Source organism: Corvus hawaiiensis, chromosome 15, assembly GCF_020740725.1.
Source record: "Corvus hawaiiensis isolate bCorHaw1 chromosome 15, bCorHaw1.pri.cur, whole genome shotgun sequence".
Classification (NCBI taxonomy): Eukaryota; Metazoa; Chordata; class Aves; order Passeriformes; family Corvidae; genus Corvus; species Corvus hawaiiensis.
The window spans coordinates 9,846,503-9,868,885 of record NC_063227.1 but is presented as its reverse complement, the minus strand read 5'-3'; the positions used below and the strand labels follow the sequence as shown (position 1 = coordinate 9,868,885).

Sequence of the window (22,383 nt, the reverse complement as noted above, 5' to 3'; positions counted from 1 at the left end):
CGCCGGCGCGGGGCGCGGGCCGGAAGGGGCGGCGTTCCCCGCCGGGCTCTGGCCGTGCGGGCGCGGAATGGCCGCCGCCGTGTAGCGGGAGCGCCGCCACCATGGGCCGCGAGTCCAGGTGAGGGAGCGGCGCCGCCGCCCCGCGCGCCCGGGGCTCGCGGCGCGCTCGGGGCTCGCGGCTCGCTCGAGGATCGCGGCGCAGTGAGGCGGCCGTAAGGGGGACAAAGGGTGGCGTGGGCTCTCCCGGTCGGCGGGCGCGCTGAGGCCGCCGCGGCAGGGCCCGGGCCTGGAGCCGGCCCTGAGGGCAGGGCCGGGGCCGCGGGTGCCAGCGCTAGGTGCGTCCGAGGTGCCGGGGCTCACCGGCACCGACCCCGTGGCTCCTGGAACTCCTCCGGCCTTCGCCGGCGTGTTCCAAAATGCCATAATTAGCCACGTAAGGGGGTTAATCTGCTTTAGATGTTTTTGCTTGTGCCTTTTGTACTTATGCAGGATCGCGTATCTTTTGTTCTCTCGCAGCTGATATAAAGACCCAGTTAGTGTTGTAACCAGCTCGGCAGTAATGGCCCCCTGTGCTCCGTGTGTCTCGGGCCAAGCCTGTGCTCCAGATGGTATGGAGCTGCTCACACCTATCAGGCTTTAAACCGATGCCACAGTTTGCAAGTGCTGTCGGGTATATGCCTCTGTTTCCTAGTTTAATTAGATTTTAATACTAAAGCTGAGACGACAGGCCACACATGCGGTTGTACTACACTGTAACAGCTTCCAGGTCTATAACGGAGATTTACACCAAGAGAGGCAGATGACTTGAAATTTTAACAACCTTAGGCTCAAGTTAGTGATCTAGTGCAGAGCTGGGCACTCCCACAAATCTACCTAAATTAGCTCCAAATGAGCTGGGGCAGCAGTGGGCGGTACAGGACACCCGTTAGAGCCACCTGAATTGAAAGCCAAGCTCTGGCACTCCATCCAGCAGGACTCCCTTGCTTGTCACAGCATAGCTTCTCTGCTGCAAATGACGAGGTTTTTCTGTTTGGGCTAAAAGGAATGTTAAAAGTGGGTTTAAACTTGTATTACTTTTCTATTTTAACGTACGAAAAGTTTTAGAAGTGAAGAAATGGTAAGTGGGTGAGAGCGAATGGTGAGTGGACATGGGTGGGGGCTGCCTGTGCTGGGGTTGGTGTGAAGAAATGTTCCATGCACTGGGGCTTCTGCAACCTGAAATCATCTTTTTGGCTTTATTGCACAGTGTAGAGGAAAAAAACTTAAAAACAAAATTATTTCTCTAAAACTAAAATATTAGAAAGAGAGGAAGTATAGAGCAAATCCCATGGAAGTTTGTGATGGAGACGGGAAAGAAATTTAAAATCTCAATGCTGACAGATATTCTTGGCACTCAGTTATCCTACTGATAGGCAGGATGTGCTACTGTATGAACTCCGAATGCACGTGGTATCTAAATATACCACATAACATAGACTAAGTATAAATATACTGTTATTTTTAATGCTGACCTATTTTAATACTACGATAGAAGTGAAACAAGCAGTTGGGGGGCTTAAAGTCTTGCCTTCTCTGCTTTTTCCTGCTTCTCTAGCATGACTACTGGGCTCGTTAGGAGAACGGGTCTGTGAGTCCTGAGCCACTGGAGAGTGAACAAGGGAATTATTCTGGCATGGTGACCAAAAATCTGGAATTGGAGGAAGAGGAAATGGTCACAGTAAACATCCCTCTGTGACTTGTACACTCAGATGAAGAGTTTCCTAGAAAATTCCTAGCCCTGCTATGCCACACAGTGTGGTTGGGATAAGAGCATTAATGAGGGGAGGAAAGGAGACACCCATCTCCATCACACACCCCTCAAGTCTTGCTGACTTTTGTCAACTTCTGTTGGGAGGTTTGATATTATGGAATTTCTATTGATGTCAGCATGGTAAAGGTATTGACCACAGCTGTATCGCATCCTCAGGGGTTTATGTTTCTTTAATTCCAGTGTGGCAGCTTTCCTGTTGAGCAAAGGTATAGTTTACCTACTTTGCATGAGTAAACACGTATTGTATAAAAAGCAACAAAGAGCAGTATTTTTGCTTGACAGATTTTGGGATAGCTTCAAAGAGCCTTCAGCTTTTCCTATATATGAAACAGATATCAGTGGATTTCTGAAAAGGAAATTGTTCTTGATGCTCTGGTGTTCTCATGATGTGCTTGTGGTAGTAATCTAAAACTAAAACAAAATTGTGACCAAATAATCCTTCTAATTTCAGCATCATTAGGAGTGTATATGCATATTATGTATATAATACATATATATATTAATCAGTTTGGCAAGATGATTACAAAAGTTTAGACATTTAAAAAGTCCAAGAAATTAAGATAATTTTTTTTGCTTGCTTGACCACCTCACAAACACATTTAACTGCGCGTGGTTCTGATGCTCACGCTGTGTGAATGTGCCACACAGGCATTATCGGAAGCGCTCTGCATCCCGGGGGCGCTCCGGGAGCCGTTCCAGGAGTCGCTCCCCATCGGACAAGAGGAAACGTGAGGACAGGCGCTCCAGGAGCAGGGATCGGGATCGAAGACGGGAGAGGTCACGCAGCAGGGACAAGAGAAGGTCTCGCTCGCGGGACAGAAAGCGTCAAAGGTAAGACATCGGCTCCAGTCAAAGCATCAGCCTGTCCACTGAATATTGATGTTCTCCCACTCCAGTTAGTTACTCTGCTGATGTCCGCCAGAGATTTCACTGTGCTTAAGGCTTTTTGCTTATTAAATGCTTTCTGGCTTGCTGGTGCTGGAGTTTATAAGTTCTTAGTGGTCTTGATGATTGGTGGGTTCCTTTTATAACCTGTTCCTCAACAGAAGGCTAAAGTTGTAGTAAAGACAATTTTGTTGCGTGTCAGACGTTCAAGGAGTAGAGAAAGGGAACGGAGCCGAGAGAGAAGACGATCCCGGAGCCGAGAGAGGAGGCGCTCGAGGAGCAGGAGTAGAGGGAGACGGTCTCGATCCTCCAGTCCAAGCAAGAATAGGAAAACAGAAAACAGGTATTCTTGTGTTCGTGGCTTTAGAAATGTGTGAAAGCTTACTGAAGGTCATTGTCTTTTAAATGTATCTTGATAGGGTTTTCAGATATAATTGCAAACAGACTATAATCAGGCTCTGCTGTAAAATGAGTGGGAAGTCCATAAATGGTAGCAACAGTCTGTATACAGAAAAAGCATTGATGACACTCAAGAAATCATCACAAGCTGGAATCACAAAGGCTTTGGGAATAAGTGTATGTTTTGTATTAGAATAGCCCAAAGAAAAAAGCTTAATGAGATTCAATTAGCTAAAGTGAATTTTATATTTATTGTTGTAAGTTAGCACAAATTTAGTTTAGGTGCATTCTTTTTTTTTAAATTGGATGCAAGCAAGGACAGTAAAACCTGTGATAAATGGGTTTTGAATTCAGAGCAAGTGTTACATTTGCACCACATGAGTAGCTTTTCCCAGGGAGAAGGGCTTTTGTCTGTCAGCCAGGATGGTGTCTTTAGGGGGATGCTCACATTTCCGTGGCAATATGCTAGATCACTTTACCTTTCTCTAGAAATTCCACAAACAGGAAATTTTTTCTATGTCTTTTCTAAATGCTGACTTCAAGGAGGTGTAAAATAAAGTGCAGAACAACTGGAGTATCAATTGTAAGAGCTCTGAAATGAAGTCTGCAAAGAAATGAGAAAGGCACATGACAGTGAATTGGGTTAGCATCGACATTTCTGGTAGTTAGAGGAAATAATTCCATGACATGGAAAGATTGTCTGGGAAGCAGTGTGTTTTGTAAGGTGTTTGAAAACATAACAGGGTAATCATAGTTCTGTTTCTGTCCAGCATATATGTATCCTCCCCCTGAGGAAAGCTGTAATGTTCTAAGAAACCTTTGATCTTACCTTTCAGATCAAGATCTAAAGAAAAGACAGAAGGTGTGGAAGTTTCCAAAGAAAAGAAAAAAGACAAAGACGACAAAGAGGAAGAGAAGGATAAAGATGCTACCACAAATGCCGTGGCTACTGAGGTAGAGACTTTTAGCACTTGTAAATTTACAAGATAAGTTTGTGGATGTCCAGTCTTCTGCAGCATGCTTACTCAATGGTTATGTTTGTTTAAATAAGCATAGGCTAAAGCCAGCAGCTATTAATTTTCATTGTTTGGTTGGTTTTTATCATAGAATTTTGATCAGAACAAACTAGAAGAAGAAATGAGAAAACGAAAAGAAAGAGTGGAGAAATGGAGGGAAGAACAACGCAAGAAGGCAATGGAAAACATAGGAGAGCTAAAAAAAGAAATTGAAGAGATGAAACAGGGGAAAAAATGGAGTTTAGAAGATGATGATGGTATTTAACCTCTTTATATATAACAGAATACTTTTGTTCCTAGTAATATTTTTATTACAATATCTTAAAGCATCTAATTACTCTTCAGAATATGAACCATAAAACGATAAAGCCTAAATCTGGTCATGGTGTCAAATGGTTTAAGATACATTTTTGATAAACCAACTGGAGAGATTTGTATTAGGAAAAATTATATAGTAACAACACTGGGCTGTAATTATTTGGATAGACAATAATTTGACACATACAAGGACTTACATCTTTCCCTGTCTTTTATCCCTATCTTTTTTGCTGTTATTAGATGATGAAGAGGAAACTGCAGAAGGAGAAAAAGAAGGCAATGAGGTTGAAGATGAGGAGTTAGATCCTTTAGATGCTTATATGGAAGAAGTAAAAGAAGAGGTCAAGAAGTTCAATATGAGAAGTGTGAAAGGTGGAGGTGGGAGTGAAAAGGTAAAATCACCTGTTAAAGATTACTTATTTTTAAAAGGCAAAGATAACTTTGTGTTTTAGTAGCAAAATGGCTTGGAAAAAAATGGGGGAAGTGCAAAAAAGCAAGAATTTAGATGCACTTAATGCATGTTTGCTTTCACTTTCATTTCCTGGTGTTTTTATGCAACTGTTTTAGCAAGCATTTTTCTTACAACATTTCACTGAGGGAAGTGGGGAAAAAATGCTCAGCATAATGCATCCAGAAGTACAAATATTCTGTATGTTTTTTACAGGATGGGTTTTGTTTTATACAGTAGTGCATTAATTTTTTTAAACTGTTCTTATAGAAAACTGGACCAACTGTTACCAAGGTGGTAACCGTGGTGACAACCAAAAAGGCAGCTGCTGAGTCAGAAAAGAAGAAAGGGGAGCTCATGGAGAATGACCAAGATGCAATGGAGGTAATGGAAATATTTTTCATTTCTCCTGTGAAAAGGCAAAGTGCCTCTTCTTGCTTCCTGTGGTTGTGTGTGTGTTTGGCCTGAAGAGCTGTGAAGGGTGTGGGTATTTTGCTGCTCGGGAGGCTGTGGAGGGACAGCCTTGCCTGAGTCACAGACTCAATAACCTGCAGGCCCTGGAGCTCAGCCACGTCAGGCCATGCTTTGTGGCTGCAGTTCCAGTGCTATTGGTGCTCCTTCAAAGCTGAGGTGGGGACATCTGTCAGATCTGTGACTGCAGTGGGACACTAGTCTGCTGGTTGGCTGCTTTTTCTTACTGTTTCTTTTGTATGGCAGTGATTATTTCTGAATGTCAGGCCTGGTAGCTGGCATTGGTAAAGTTGTGAAAGTGATACAGAACATGGTGAGAGTTAAGGTTTGGGAGAAACATGAAAGAATTAGGGGAAGGAACAACTGGGCCTCTTAAGCTGAGAGCAGCTCTTCAGTTTCATGTCTAATACAGTAAGAAGTACTTGTTTCTTCTGAATAGTTTCGCTATAAATGAAAAAAGGAAACACCATCATAATTCATTAATCCTAATATACACACAAATTGTGATCTCTACAGTATTCCTCAGAAGAGGAGGAAGTTGATCTTCAGACTGCCCTGACTGGCTATCAGACCAAGCAGAGAAAGCTGCTAGAACCAGTGGATCATGGAAAGATAGAATATGAACCTTTCAGGAAAAACTTCTATGTTGAAGTACCAGAACTAGCTAAAATGACTCAAGAAGGTAAAGACAAATACAACCAGAACACCTTGTGCACTATTAAAGAAAAGAATGGTGGATTTCAGTGTGCTGTGGAACAGCAAATGCTTTCGGAATATAAAAAGCATTTGGAGCAGCTTGCTATAGAAAAGTGTTAAATCAGGTGCCTCACTATTGTTGATAACTTACCATAATTATATATGAGTCTTTGGTTGGAAAATTAATCTGAGTCCTTTCAGCCTAACTCCTGTGTTCACGTGTAACAAGCAAAAAGCTGTTTTTCTGGTAGTGATAAAATTAGTATTTCATGTTAAGGGACAAAGCAAGAGTTTTTTGATCAAGGTAGTAGAGAAGTGTCAAGTTTGACTCTGTTATAATGTAAACTCTATTGCAGAGGTAAATGTGTACAGGCTGGAGCTGGAAGGAATTACAGTCAAGGGAAAAGGCTGTCCCAAACCAATAAAAACCTGGGTACAATGTGGTATTTCCATGAAGATTCTCACTGCCCTCAAAAAGTAAGCAAGCACTTAATGAACTGTATCATCCTTGATTTTGCTCACTGTGTTCTGTGGCATGTCCATGAGAAGGACCTTTTACTTTGTTGCATAATGCCACATGTCCAGGTCTGCAAGTGTTACATAGTCATCAGAGTGTTTGTCACTCAGTGTTCAATTACTGTTATTAACTAGTCTCTGCCGTTTGTATCATGTTTTTGCTGCTCATTTTGAACTGTACTTTTTGAATTGCACTGGTATGTATATATAAATATGAATATGCAAAAAAATTTAGCATGACATCATGATTCACATCTGTCAAATTCTATTTTGTTCTTAAAAATTTTTTTTTTCCTTCTTTAAGACATGGGTATGAAAAGCCCACTCCCATTCAAACCCAGGCTATTCCAGCAATTATGAATGGACGGGATTTGATTGGCATTGCTAAAACAGGAAGTGGAAAGACTATTGCATTTCTTTTGCCCATGTTCAGACACATTATGGATCAGAGAGCATTAGAAGAAGGAGAAGGTCCCATAGGTAAAAAGATTTTATTTTCAAAGTTACTATTTAAATAAATATAACCTCAAGTATATGCTTTAGATGGGATTTCAGTTCTTCTCTTGGTCATAGGGAGAAGTGCTTACTAATATCCATTGATAAGTGGCTTTTTTTTTAGTTAATGATCACCATGCTCTTTAATGTTGTTTTATGATCACAGTGCTATTTAATGTTGTTTCAATAGCACTCCCATGTCCACATATCTGGGAGACCTTGCTCCTTTGATTTTTAGATTTGGACCAGATTTCCACTCCTTCCTCATAGTCTCAATTATCTTTTCCTTGAAATTGCATTCTTAAAAATAGGAAGTAAATTGCTGTAAACATCATTACAAAAGATTAATTTCTATTGTGTAAATTATAAGATCTCTTATATTGCAATGTATGATGAAAATGTTTTGCTTTTCAGCTGTCATTATGACACCTACACGTGAGTTGGCTTTGCAGATTACCAAGGAGTGCAAGAAATTCTCAAAGACACTTGGGCTTCGAGTTGTCTGTGTTTATGGAGGAACAGGAATCAGTGAACAGGTATGCAAAACACATGCCTGTCTTGTCAAAGAATGCTTGGGCTTTATTAGTTAATGTTACTTTTGCAGCAAAATTAGTTGATTTTCCTTTTCCATGATTCCAGTACATTTGCAGTCTTCATTATTGATCTGCTCAGTGGGAATGGTAATAATGCAAAAAGCTTTGCATGTAACTTAGCCTTAAACATACAGATTTTGGAAAGTCTCAAATACAATCCTTAAATGTTTCAGACTGTTTCTCTTTATGTATGTACTGACCATTAAATTAAAATTGAATTATTAGTGGGATATAATAATTTGAAAGTTACTAAGAAGCTGTATTTTTCTGAGAGTTCCCCTTAAGATAAAAAAAGCCAGAAAATGATAACATTGGTTTATTGCATTATCAAATATTGCATCTTGAAGTAATTTAGAGATTAATTTCAAGGGTTTCCACACCCCCATCCCACCCATTTATGGAAACAACAGGAGTGATCATCTGTGATGGAACATGGTGTGTCTGCTATCACTTGTCCCTGATGTAACACTGACATTTCTTACAGGCTCTTAACTGCATTGAAGAAATATCCTCATTAAAACTACTTCAGGTGGGGGTAACTCAGGCTGTCAGGGATTACTCTTTTTGGAAGCAAAGTTTTCTGAAGACTTAAAGAAATTGCTAATGAAAAATCTTTACCTAATTCACATTAGTAGAACAGCTGTATTACAATGTAGGTGGTTTTCTTTTTTGCAAGGTGATATATGTTTTAAAAAACCTGAAAGAAATCACAAAGCAAAAACTAATAGATTGTTTACTGTGTTTTGAAATCAGATAGCTGAACTCAAAAGAGGTGCTGAAATTATTGTTTGCACACCTGGACGTATGATTGACATGTTAGCAGCTAACAATGGTGAGTAGAAAACCTTTTCCTTTGGAGAATTTTTTACATTTGTTGTGTAATTCTAACAAATTCAGAAGATCATGTATTTTGCTAAATGGTCTTATGGAATTTTCTTATATCTCTTCAGGCTGCACTATCTAGCTTTTGAGAATATATAGCACTAATAACAGGTTTAAGCATATATTGGTTTGACTTTTTTTGGGAGGACAGGAAATACTACATTCTTGAAGCATTTTTGAGAATGTTTATCATTGCTAAACTTGAGATGTGCTGGTCCAAATTTTTTAACTTCAAGTCGTTTAGATAAAGGTTATGTAACAGTTGCTTATTTTGTCTGCCCGTTGATCTGTTATTCATGTTAGAGTAGCTCAGCAGTTCCCCACTTTACAAGAGCATCTGACTCTGCCTTTATCTGTTTGCTCTAAAAAATAGATAAAGAAGCCCTCCCTAAATACCTGCTCAAAAGTAAAAGAACTGACCTTATATCAGATATTCCGTTTGATTAAACCAAGCCACTGCAGCTTTAAGAGGTTTTGTCCTAGTGTAACCATTGCATGCTTATTAGATAAAGTTTTATTATTAAATTATTCCACATCAAAACCTCTACTAAACTGTTGACATTATTTAACTTCTGTGAAAAAAGTACCTTCAAGACATATAGAACTGGGCTTCCAAGACTTAAATCGTCAAAGGTAGGTACATTAATGCTGTTCCCAAGTAATTTTACGAAGTTACTATTTGGGGATGAAAGTGTTAAGATGTTAAATAGATATGTAGATATTAAGAAATACTTACTTTGTTCCTTAAGTATGAATTCCGTATGTTAAAAAATGCAGCGCGTAATGTCCTAAGTAATTTGAGGATTCAGCTACAATTTGCTAAAGCTGAGAGGACCAAATTCTTCTGTAGGTTGATAGGCACAAGTCTGAGTGATAGTTGTAGAAAATGTAACAAATCTTTTCCATTCTGAGAGCATTTGGCAGTGTCACTCCACAGTTTTGTGGAACTGAATGCATTTATATTGTTTGACAGTATGATTCTAAAATCCTTGAGTTAAGTCCTTCTCATGAAAGGGAGTCTCTTTGCTGTTTGTTTGGGAAGGGTGCTAATTATCCTGTCCATGATAATTTCAAAATGTTCACAGAAACACAACTTGCTTATTTTATTTCAACCTGTCCCAGAATTTGGGGTGGTTCTCGATTTTAAATTCAGGAGTGTTACTGGGTAGGTTTTAATCTTTATATAGTCATTTTGAAAAGACTTGCTTACTCTGTTTTATGCCTATTATTAGCAGTGATCTAGAACTAGTATGATTATCCTCAAATAGTTATTCTTAGCTCCAAGGAAGCATTACAGGTTGTGTATAAAGGAATTTTCTGAGGCTGCAGCAGTTAGCACTGGGCTTTGCCTTCCACACATGCGCTGTAATCTCTAATATGTTCTTTTCTAGGTGCCGCTGTCAGATACTGGCTGATGTGGCTCCTTGCTTCAGCTCAGTCTTAGTTTTATGATGTGTTTTGGCGAGGGCAGTTTTCTGAATTTTTCAGGTTCTTCTGGCCCTATGATGGTATGCAAGAGAAGAGTTTGACAAACTAAAAGGGCCTTGTGCATACTTACACATTTCCCAGAATGTATGTGTGATTAAAGTGTGAACATTAAAATTCACATCTAGTGAATTTTTTAAAATATTAATTAATGTCTTTATTAGAAGATAGTGAGACTATATAACATTTAAAAAAATATTCCTAAGGGAAACTAGATTTCCATTTGGTTTTGTTTCCCATGTGTTTTTTCCTCTCCTTTCACAGGTCGGGTGACAAATCTCCGTAGAGTCACGTACGTTGTACTTGATGAAGCTGACAGAATGTTTGACATGGGGTTTGAGCCTCAGGTAATTCATGACATGAGGGATGGTGCCAAAAGATGCTATTTTCCACATCAAGGATTTTGCAATGCTACATTATTACTACACTGTCAGTGGGTGTTCAAAAGGGTGTGCTGCATATGGACAGCAGTTTAAGCTGACTCTAGTATTTCTATTATTTTCACATCTATTGTCACATTATTATAACATCACGTTATCCTCACGTCTAGTGGAAGGTATCCCTCCCTGCCCATGGCAAGGGGTTGGAACTAGAAGATCTTTAAGGTTCGTTCCAACCCAAAGCATTCAGGATTCTATGTTTTACTTTCAATAAATTCCTGTATAGCTTAGATTTTTCTGTAATACACAGGGTGTTTTACACACTCATTTTGAATACTTGTGGCCATGTTGTATCCCTGTGTAATCCCTTGATACAGGTGTTGTATTAGTAGTTGTAATGTGTTTATCAAGTCTTTGATGCCTCTTGGCAAGAGATAGGAGCAAAATGTTGGAAGTGCTGCTGACTAATTACTTGCTGAGAACTTTGGACACCCAGGGCTCTTTCAGTTGTCATGGGCTATACTGTTCTCCAAAACTAGGAAAATTCCTTTTATTTATTTCTTGAGCTGTAGGGTTTCTGCTTCATTTCCTATGATTTTTGCTGAGATGCTGCCAGATTGCATATTGCCATGCAACTTAGTTTTCAATCCAGCAAGTTTTGCCTGTCGTCCAATGCTGGCAGCTTGGTGCCAAGAGGAAATCCATAAAGAATGTTTTGTAGTCTGTGAGGTGCAGATACTACCTGACTTTAAAGATGACAGCTTTGTATGTGTGCGAAATTGAGTTACAGCACTTGGATATTAACAGGGAATGTTCTCGTACCACAGGTTATGCGCATTGTAGACAACGTCAGGCCTGACCGTCAGACTGTCATGTTCTCTGCTACTTTTCCCAGAGCTATGGAGGCCCTGGCTCGCAGGATCCTCAGTAAACCTATAGAAGTGCAGGTTGGAGGCAGAAGTGTTGTCTGTTCTGATGTGGAGCAACATGTGGTCAGTATCACACATCTGCCTTGCTTATTTTCTCATTTGCTGGCAAAAGGTTGTTCCCAGCAATGTTGAATATAAGCCAGTATACCCACAGAGTTTTTATTTTTAGAAGTTTAGTGGCCTTATTAAACATGAACTCAAAATAAATCAACACCCTAATCTGCAAATGCAGTGTAATTTTTAAAGTTGGTTTGTAGCACTAAGATGAACAGCAGTTTTACCACTAGGTATGGGAACAGCCTGAAAAAGTCATCTCCTGTTCTTGATTTTTACTTTTATAAACTCTGAATTCGTTTAATGACTCAAGATACAAATTATACTCTTTCTACTTTGCTTTTGTATGTCTTTTTCCAGATTGTCATAGAGGAGGAGAACAAGTTTCTGAAGTTACTGGAGCTACTGGGACACTATCAGGAGAAAGGATCTGTTATTATATTTGTAGATAAACAAGAACACGCCGATGGGTTGTTGAAAGATTTAATGAGGGCCTCTTATCCTTGCTTGTCTCTTCATGGAGGTAATCTGCAAATTTAAGGATTTATATTAACTACTCCCGACTAGAATGTTGGTATCCAGTAGTTAAAAATCACTTTATTCCTGTATAGTACCAGTTATTATTTCTTCATAAGCAGGTTTTGCTTTGTAATTGGGTAAGATAATTGTTCTTAATTTGAAGTAGACATTATAGTTTTGTGTGATTATTCTTCATTGTTCCCTTTGAGATGTCATCAGATGCCAAATCTTGTGTCTGTGCAAGAGGACTGTTACTGAGACTGTTACTGAGGACTGTTACACCTCTCAGGGAATATTGCTAACTACTTGTTATTGTGGAGTAGTGAGTGCCATTGGGCAGTATCACATGATATTTTTATTTGAGATTCCACAGTAACAGCAGTTGTCGCTTTACTTTCCTTCTATCAACTAATGGTAATATAATGGAAGTACCAAGAGGAGAAAAATTTCTTTACAATACTGTCCATCCCAGTATATTTTAAAACTTACATTATTTTTCTAGAGCATTTTATATAAAACCAGTAAGTACAAAATCACTTTCCAGCAGGAATGCAGTAATGAAAAGGGGAAAAATATTCTTGTTATTCTGAGATTTCTGTTGCCTTTAGAGAACAGACAAAACCTCCAGATGAGGTTACAGCTGAAGTAGAAAATTGAAAATAATATATAAAAGGCTTTTGAAGGTCTTGGTATGGGGAAAACATCTTTTGATAGTTGAAAAATTAAAAGTTATTCTAAATAATAGAGGTTATTTTGGCTAGTGTACTTTGCCTTTGAAAGTGTGAATGTATTGAAGTTTTTTTTGCTTGTGATTTTGGTTGTTTGAAGTTGGAGGGTGTTTTGACCTGGGTACAAATTCTCATGGCTTGAAGCAGAGCTTTATAATTAACTGATTTGTCTTGCAGGTATTGATCAGTATGACAGGGACAGCATTATTAATGACTTCAAGAATGGAACCTGCAAACTTCTGGTGGCCACGTCTGTAGCAGCGAGGGGCTTGGATGTGAAGCAGCTGATGCTGGTGGTCAATTACAGCTGTCCCAACCATTATGAGGACTATGTGCACCGAGCAGGCCGCACTGGGCGAGCTGGCAATAAAGTATGTTCACTCAGTTGTCTGGTTTGGTTAGTACTGGCATTTTCCCCTTCTTTCTTGCTTGATGAAGTTGTTCCAAGGGATAGTTACAGAGGGAGTAGTTTGTGTTGTTGGTGTGAAGAGTGTTTTTAATATATTCTGAACTTCAGCACTCTGAAATTTGGAACTTACATGTTCTTCTGATGTATGAGTGTTCTTTTAAATCCCATTTGTGGCTGAAAGTTTGGGTGTTTTTTACTGTTGGAAATGTGCCCTACTAAATTGATAAGATTTTAATTTTTCAAGCTTTCAACCATGACAAGATTGGTTGGAAGGAAAGATTTCTGTGTTTACCATCTTTGGATGATTACCTCTTTATCAGCTTCCTGGGAAATCACATTATTCATTCTATACTTCCACTAAAAAAACGTTATTGCATGACTGTTGTGGTTAGTTTCATTGACCAGAAATCAGCATCTGTGCAAGGGTGCTTCAATAAATTTAGAGATGGAGTGTCTTGAGAACTTTTTCCTAATTGTCTCTTAAATTAATTTTGACCAGGGGTATGCATATACATTCATTACTGAGGATCAGGCACGTTATGCTGGTGATATCATTAAGGCTTTGGAATTGTCTGGGAATCCAATTCCTACTGATTTGGAGAAGCTCTGGGCTGACTTCAAAGACCAACAGAAGGCTGTAAGTAATTCTTTCTTCTCTAGGGGGCTTGGTCCAGGTTTAATGCCTGTGTATGCATGTGGGTCCAGTTGTCCAGTGTACACACAGGGGTCACCTCACTGGGAACAAGTGTGTGCTTAGCTAAGTGTATCAGGGACCTCAAGATTGGGATCTTGAATGTCATTTAAAGAACTGTTCTTGAGAATTTAAATATTGTCACCTGTTATGTTATAAATACCTATGGTATAAGGGGCATTTCAGCTTTTAACAAGATTCACATACAAGATAATGAAGTTCTTTCACAGAATTTGTATGATTATTTCTAGAGCTCTCGCCATCAGAGGATCTCGCTCATGCTGAGAACGGTGACTTTGGAGTTCTTCTGATACTAAAAAATGGAGGGGTTTTTTTACTGCATTTGAAAAGCATTTAAAATGTATACTTACAGGAAATCCCAATAGGCTATTGTCTCTGCTGAATTAACAGAGGTTTTTTTATTACATTTCATTGTGAAATGCAGCTTTTAAGTTTGAAGAGCTTTATGAATGTGCTAGGATTTGCTTTTTGAAGAACTTCAAAATTATTTGTATAATCTTACAGTTATTTTATGACTATCAGAACTAGAATTTGAAACTCCTAAGTATGATAATACATGTTTTTGTTCTCAGGAGGGAAAGTTGATTAAGAAAAGCAGTGGATTCTCTGGCAAAGGTTTTAAGTTTGATGAAACAGAACAGGCTTTGGCTAATGAAAGAAAGAAGCTACAAAAAGCAGCTCTTGGCTTGCAAGATTCAGATGATGAAGATACAGCTGTTGATGTAAGCATCTGGGAATAGGATTTAAGTTGCTTATGGATTTTCTCAATTCATTTGATTTTCTTCCTCAGTAGGTTACATCACACACTGCAGAGTGCATGGATTTCAGTTACTCTGTGACCTTTGTTACTGACCATATGTATTCTTCAAATGTAGAGATACAGCTATGAAGATCAAGATCTAGGAAGATCTTCAGTGTCTCTTTCTGACTTACTGGTGTTTTACACTTAATGTGTGTAGTTATGTAAATGTCACATAAATTATTTGTGATAATAATCTTGCGTAAGTGAAATAGAACGATTGTCCTCAATTGCAAACATATTTTTATTTGCATTGCTTTAAAGACATTCATAGTAGCATTTCCTATTTCTAAATCTTACTAGATTCCTTTCTTAATGTTTGATAGACTCCTTTTTGTGACTTGCAAGTAAACACTGTGTTCAGACATTTTCCTGATTAGATCATCTTTTTGTTGAGCTGTAGTTCTGGGCAGGCTTCTGCCATTTCTACAAGATTAATTTCTTTAAAAGCATGTAAACTAAATGCCCCTTAGTGTTTCTTTCTCCATGATGATAAGATTATATAGTGGTAAATGCAGTGATCATATAATTGTTGTTTTCTTTAGATTGATGAACAAATTGAAAGCATGTTCAATTCAAAGAAAAGAGTAAAAGACATGGCAGCACCAGGAACATCAAATGCTCCTACACCATCAGCCGGGAATGCAGAAAAATTGGAAATTGCTAAAAGATTGGCTTTGAGAATCAATGCCCAGAAGAATCTTGGAGCAGAGGCACAAGTCATGGTCCCGTTCCACTTTAAGGTCAGGCTCTTTACAGACCAATGTTATTCTTTTTTAATAAAGGTTGTTCAGTTCTTTGTTCTGTGTCTGCCATTTGATTTAGTGTTTCTGCACACTAGTGACATACTGCATTGTTTATCTCATTTGGGCTGGGCTAACTACTTATATAGGATTTGTAAGTGAGCTGATACGTTTATAAGACTTACTACAGAACCATAAATGCTTTGCCTTGGCAAAGAGTCAGTTCTTTACTGATAACATTGCACAATTAGTTTTGTCAGCTTTGGCAGAGTTGCAGAACATCTTTCTCTGCTGAAGCATGAGATGTACATGTGATGTACAATGTGTTTAGATTGAGGTTAATTGTTCTGGAATGTCCAAAGATATTTTAAGCTGAAAATATGAAAGTCCAGTAAGTTATTTGGAGGTGTGAAGGGAGTTGTTGAGAGGAAGAAAGGAAGAGCAGAAGTCTGGAGAGTGTATTTGTTATGTAGACAATTACATTACATAGAGAACTTTAATGAAACCCTTATTGGTTTATATAGGACTTTTTTTGGCTACCTTGTTCTCAGTATGGACTTCTGCTTTTACAGGATGTGATGCAGCAGGCTACAAATGCTATCCTGAGAGGAGGCACAATTCAAGCTCCTACTGTGTCTGCCAAGACCATTGCAGAGCAACTGGCTGAAAAAATCAATGCCAAGCTCAATTATGTACCCATAGAGAAGCAGGAGGAAGAGAAACAGGATGGAGGACAGAATGAGTCATTTAAGAGATATGAAGAAGAATTAGAGATCAATGACTTCCCACAGGCAAGTAACTGTTTTGCTATAATCAAGTGTAAATGATCATTATTTAACAAAACCTCTCTTCATACTTACACCAATAAAATATTATGTCTCTATTTCTGATGATACCTAATTGAAATTACTACATTATCTGTGATTACTTCTCAGGTTATATAAATGCAATGCTTTGGACTTACTGCAGAGAGTATCAGAAAAACAAGTATTCATTATCAGACAAAAATCTCTTCACCCTCTACTCACTTCTCTAATACCCAAATCTCTGACACTGTCTGGTGTTTTTTGCAAAGGCTTTACTGCCATGACTGCTACAGCTCTTTGTCCTTTTTTTAGTACCTGAGTATTTCTGCCGTTCAGAATATTGCTGCTCTAATCTACCTCCTCTGTTATTTTGAGGATTTATATTTCACAGTATCAAGTACAAATTCCCTGTATTTATATTTGAGGTTCTGCCCACGTTGGCAGAACTAATGTATTGCTATTTTGTGTGGTGCCTTTCTCCTTGTTGATCCTCCCATATCCTTCACCCTGCAGACTGCCAGATGGAAAGTTACCTCCAAAGAAGCACTGCAGAGAATCAGTGAATATTCTGAAGCTGCCATTACAATCAGGGGAACTTACTTCCCTCCAGGCAAAGAACCCAAGGAAGGAGAAAGAAAGATTTATTTGGCTATAGAAAGTATGTATTCTTTTTATAAATGTTTCTGTTACAGCTCTGAGTCTAGTTTTGTAATTAGACATGGAATTTCTGTAGCCAGTGTTCAGACACTTGAGTTACAGACTCACTGTAGTTACTGAAAAACACTTGTTTATCTTAATACACTTCATCAAATGATCCATGGGGATCACAGAGAGGCTTCTCCTCACCTGTGACAGAACAACAGCTAATCTATGAAATCAGTTTGGAAGAGAGGAAAAGAAAAGAGGAAAAAGAATAAGCACAAAGAGGTCTATGCCAGTGTAAAATAAGGGAAAAAATAGAATTCTCTTTAGGCTATTAAAGGTATAAGAAATTGCATCAACTACTACAACAAAAACTTTGCAAATGTCATGATGGTTGACTTTTTATCAAGAAACCTCTAATCCTACATATTTCTGAACAGTATCATTTATGACTGTTTGGAGTATCTTTCTTAAAAGAGAACTCAGTCAAGCTGTGGCATTCTGTGCAATAGAGTGTTCTTCACCAAATAGCTGAGGATATTCAGCAAGTTTTACTATGCTTCTGAAAGTAGGCAGCAATGTTTATTCTGTAAGCTTCATAAACACTTTCTGTGTAAGATTATAATACATATTTTTATCTTCAGGTGCCAATGAACTGGCTGTACAGAAAGCAAAGGCAGAAATCACACGACTTATAAAAGAGGAGCTTATCAGATTGGTGAGTACAATATCCAGAATGCAGAGGGAAAGTGTCTTAATGTATGCTTTATGAGATTGACTTCTGCAAATGTTGACGCTCTGGCATAAGGTTTTACTAATATCAGGGACTGGGACCTACAGATCTCAAAACCACTGTTCTATTAAACAGCCTAAAAATCCATTACACTGGTTAATCAGCCAGAACACGGCTGCTATCCAGCCAGCAGATGGAGATAACACATTGACAGAGATTTTTGAATGAAGACCCCTCAAAGAGTTTGGTCCCAGTAAATTTCCTAATTTCAACACCATCAGGCAGGGGAGAGGAGAATGATTCCCCTCATTTTAATATTTTATATGTGTTGAGAGATCTGGTTTGCTGTAGCTTTACAACATACCCAGCTAATAACCTAGTGGGGTTTTACTGCAATTCATTTGTCCTTCTTCACTTTTAACTGTGATTATCCTCTTTTTTTATTTGCAGCAAAATTCTTACCAACCAACCAACAAAGGAAGATACAAAGTTTTATGAGCATTTGGAGTTACCTGTCTGCCAGCAGCTGGTGCGTGAAACTTTGTGGCTTCTGTTGTTTTTGCTGTTTACACTGCTTATTGTAAATTAAGGAATTTTTTTATTTCGTCTTGTGGACATTTTTTAACAGAAAATTGATACTTGCTGAAGCATCTTAATTCTCTCCACTAAAGTTATCAGTCTTAAAGCAGACCAGTTTTGGCGGAACATGATTTAATTTAAAAGTGCAGTTTATATACTTTTCATCATAAAGAATGTGAAATAAACAGATTTTAATTTTTTTGACGGACAGTATACTGTTAAGTAAATTAAAGTGTTGGGATTTGTGTTGGAAATTGTTAGAATGTACCTGCTTCGTATTGTTGAGATGGTTCACACATCAATTTATACTGGAAAAATGATAAAACACCAAAATAAAGGTAGGATTTTTCTCCTGATCCATAGCATCTCTCTGGCTGGTTCCACATATATTTGTTCCCTGTACAAATGTCCCCCTAAGGTCAGAGAGTCTTGCATTGATCAGAATAGAGAATTTTATCCAAAAATACCCAAGGTCTCAAAATGTTTTAAGATCTTATCCTTCTCATGTCCCATTTTTTCTTCATCATCCAGATAATAGATAACTCTTTGGGGTTGTTGTAAAGTGAAATGTTTTGTAGTATGACAATAGTTTTCCTGTTTTTTCCTAAACATCAGAATTTTAGGATTTGATTTTTTTTTCCCATTTGGTGACATAAGAATGAAAGCCTGTTTTAGTTTAAAAAGGAATTAGCAGAAAAAAAAAGAGAAACCTCTTTTGTAATGAAATATAACTTTGTCACTCTTTTATAGTGTTCTTATATATACATTTAATGTGATTATTCCCCCAGGATTGTTGTCTTTATTACTGTTAGGACATGGCTTTAAGTACAAATGTATAGTGATATTTATGAATGAATGCCACAAATGCTATCATTGCAGTCAGTCAGCTCCTGGGACAGGCAAGACCGATGTTTTTGAGGTCTCATCCCCATAACCATTAGGATTCATGATGGACACTATTCCTAAGCATTTAACTCCTGTCTGCTTGTCTGGAGCCAAAGCTGTAGCAATTTGAATTGTCTCATTCTAGCAGCTGCAAGACTTTGAAGATGATGACTTTCAAAAGGACTTTCATAGAAAGCTTTACTTACCTGACACATTGAGAAGAAATGTGTCATTTTAAACCAGCTGTGTATATACTGCTTTAACCCCGGTGAAGACAAATCATACAATCTGCATCATGGCTGTATAAATTCACAACTTTTCTTTCCAAACTTCAGGTAATTTAAATGACTCTCTGTGTTTGCATACAACTGTCTGTTACCCTGTCAGTGTACCTTATTTGCAGTACGGGGAAGATGCAAAGGAATGATTACACCAGCTTAAGAGTCTACATTTAGGATAAGAACACCCCTAATGTGGTACTTGCCAGTATTAATACATGGAGTAGAACAGAGAGAAGCAGCACATACAGTAACATTTCTCCAAACCTAAAACAGAAATCTCAAACTAAAGCTCTCTGATTACCTTTAAATACATCTAAGTTTTCCTTCCCATAAGAACTGGGGTTTGATGTCTTTCCTAGAAATTCTTTGTTGAATTGTCTACCTTTTGGACAGTGTCCCTTCCCAGAAGAGTGACACATTTTGTGTATTTAATGGAGAGCACTGTGGAGTTTGGACAGCCTGACACATCTTTAAAAATCTTGGTTCAACGTGTTCATACAGTGATATCTCCTAAAAAATGCATGATGGAGACACTTTTATTGGATTTCAGAGATACAACAATGTATAATCTTTAACTTCCTGGGGGTTTTAAATGCAATGTCAATATTCCTATGTTTTTTTAATTCCAGCAAAAATAAAAGTAATTTCAATGTATATTTTTCAGAAACTGTCTTTCTGAATAGCTCCTCTGTTTTCTGCGTTTGCACTGCTTCTGTATTTTTTCCTATGAGAGTGAACCTCACACTGTTTGGAGTAGGGTGATGTGAACAGCAGCTTGTACTTTTGTTTTTGTGCTGGAAATGCAATGTGACACAGCCCAGACTTAGGGAAGAAAGTCACAGCGAAGGTGTTTGGATACATGAAAACAGGAGCAAAATACATAAAAGCCGGTGGAAAATAAACTCTCAAATTAACAAATACACAGGGAAAAAAACAGTGGAAACAAGATGAGAATAAAAGTTTGGAGAAGATACAATTTAATAATGAAAACCGCTATATTTAGTTCTTTGCAAGCGTGTCCATGGATATAGGCAAGATCTTTATAAACATCATGATTTGGCTGCTTTCCAGGGAATCTGCCCTGGTCAGATTCATGTTGCCAGTTGTGGGAAGAGCTGGGTTTTTGTTTTTTTTTTTAAATACACATAAGCAGAGCTTGTTCTGTTACCTGCCCAGGTGATAATACTACCAGCTTTCACAGTTGCCTTTATGCTCTTAGTACTTGAGTGAGCAGTGGTGTTTTGGGTGGATAAGTGATACAGGTGTTTGGCACTGGATCATGAATGAGCTTTTTCTTCTATGTCACAGTAATGTGGTGGTGTCATCGTGCAGCGGGCCCACACCAGGGAGGGGAGGCAGACCGAGACCCCTGACCCCAGCCCAGCTCCCTCATTCTCCGTGCAAGTGGCCCACCAGAGATTCAAACAGCAATAGCCCTCCCTTCCTCCCCCCCACCACTGTGAAGGATTCATGCCTTAGCCAGGAAAACAGGAGAGACTAAATCCAGTGTTTTGTGTGGGGAAAAAAAATGCACAGCAAGATAAAAATGTGTGCTGTCACAGTTCAGAATTCTGTACTCCCTGAACTATGTATGTGGCACATGGTTCCCACCTTTTGTTTAAAACAGGCAGCTCAAGGCATACTGTGCATGTTGACTTCATGCTATAAAAGTTGTAAGCCAGACAATGAGTAGATCATAGCCAGCATGTTCTGTAGCTGTTCTCTGAGCTGGCTGCTTTAGATTTTACTTGTACAATTAGAACAGTGCAATATAGTTAATGTGCATTTGGCTGTTAATTAAATAAAATATTCCGAGGCTCAAAGTACCATCTGTAGGGGCTTTTTGTACTCAAGTCTTCCAAGTGGAAGAAAAAAGATTTTTGTTAAGCAAAGTTTTCCTGAAATTCTGCAATTGTGACGAATATAAAAGAAACACCAAAGGCTGGATTTGGGATCTGCATAAAATAAGAAAAAGAATGCTGGAATTTCAGGGAGTGAGAGAATACTTTGGTGTTTCAGTCCTTCAGGCATTTTTACAGTTGTAAGAAATGGTGGTTACTTCTGCCAAAGTAGTGGCAGGGTTACAGACAGGCACCTGTGGCTGTGAGGATGGAGCCTGTGAAGCTGGCCAGGAACTAGTTTTTAACTTTTTGCCATGGACATGATACTATCGATGGTGCTGCTGAACACCTCGTTTACAAGGGCCTAACTTTGCCTCAGTTTGCTGGTGAGGTGGTTCTCAGGGTGAACATCAGTGTAAAACCTGCCCTTGGCAGGGAGTTCCTGAGGGTCGTCCCTGAGCATTAGCTCTGGGCCCTGTGTGCGTACTCTGGCCTCCTCACGTGATGCTCCAGGAATGCACTTTCCTTTGATTATTTTTCTTGACCCAGATCTCTTCCAAATATGGTCTCAGCTTAAACAAGTTTGTGTTCTTAGAGCTCGGGTGTTTGCAGAATAAATTCTGGCTTCCAGCTAACTATGGCTGGCTGTAAGGAGGCAGAGAGTAACCTAAAAATGCAAAAATAAAAGGGGCACAGCTGGACTCAGATTTGTCTCAAAATGTACATTTTGTACAATGTTTATACAATGCTAGGCAGGAAGATTTGTTTTCATAGTTTTAGCTGCAGTGGAAACAGTTGTTTTTAAATAAATGACCATTAGTCTGACTGATTGCCACCCAAACATTGCTTCTCTGAGACTTTTCATCTGAAACAAATTTAAATATTTTTCTTTAGTCAAACTGAGAGATACAAGATTGTCAAGCTGACCAGCATAAGCAGAGGTAAATTAATTAACATCTCAGAGCTAAGTTGTTCCAGTGAGCTAAGAAATTACTAATAACCTACTGTGGAGTGAGCATATGATTAAGTTATTTTATACTTTGGCCATTCTAAGTATGAAGTTCATCATCACAAACATTTCTCAAAATAATAAATACCCTGTGGCAACTGTTCTGAAAATGAATGGCTGAGCAAGGAAAATGTTACACTCAGAATTAAGATCAAGGATTTTCATTAAAACCTACATTTCCTCTGCCTGTGCAAGTTACCGAGGAAGTGAATTTGTAGAAATTATCAGCTCCGATAATTCACAGTTAAATAGACAGGAGGTCATGGCAGTTCCTGTACTGAATTCTCCCTGTTTGCTCAGCATGCTTTGGAGCCCAGGAC

At 38.6% G+C, this 22,383-nt stretch overlaps 1 protein-coding gene across 1 annotated transcript; it reads left to right on the top strand.

Moving 5' to 3' along the window:
* Positions 1-37: 37 nt before the first annotated feature.
* On the top strand, positions 38-19,867 carry DDX46 (DEAD-box helicase 46). Its single transcript, XM_048319861.1, has 23 exons — positions 38-118; positions 2,459-2,641; positions 2,898-3,038; positions 3,931-4,048; positions 4,202-4,367; positions 4,669-4,820; positions 5,147-5,260; positions 5,864-6,029; positions 6,400-6,520; positions 6,864-7,039; positions 7,469-7,590; positions 8,401-8,479; positions 10,279-10,361; positions 11,222-11,386; positions 11,738-11,900; positions 12,802-12,995; positions 13,533-13,670; positions 14,318-14,467; positions 15,090-15,287; positions 15,860-16,078; positions 16,607-16,751; positions 17,380-17,453; positions 17,919-19,867. The coding sequence occupies exons 1-23, from the start codon at positions 102-104 to the stop codon at positions 17,964-17,966; spliced, it is 3,132 nt and encodes a 1,043-aa protein (XP_048175818.1). The 5' UTR covers positions 38-101; the 3' UTR covers positions 17,967-19,867.
* The last annotated feature ends 2,516 nt before the right edge of the window (positions 19,868-22,383 follow it).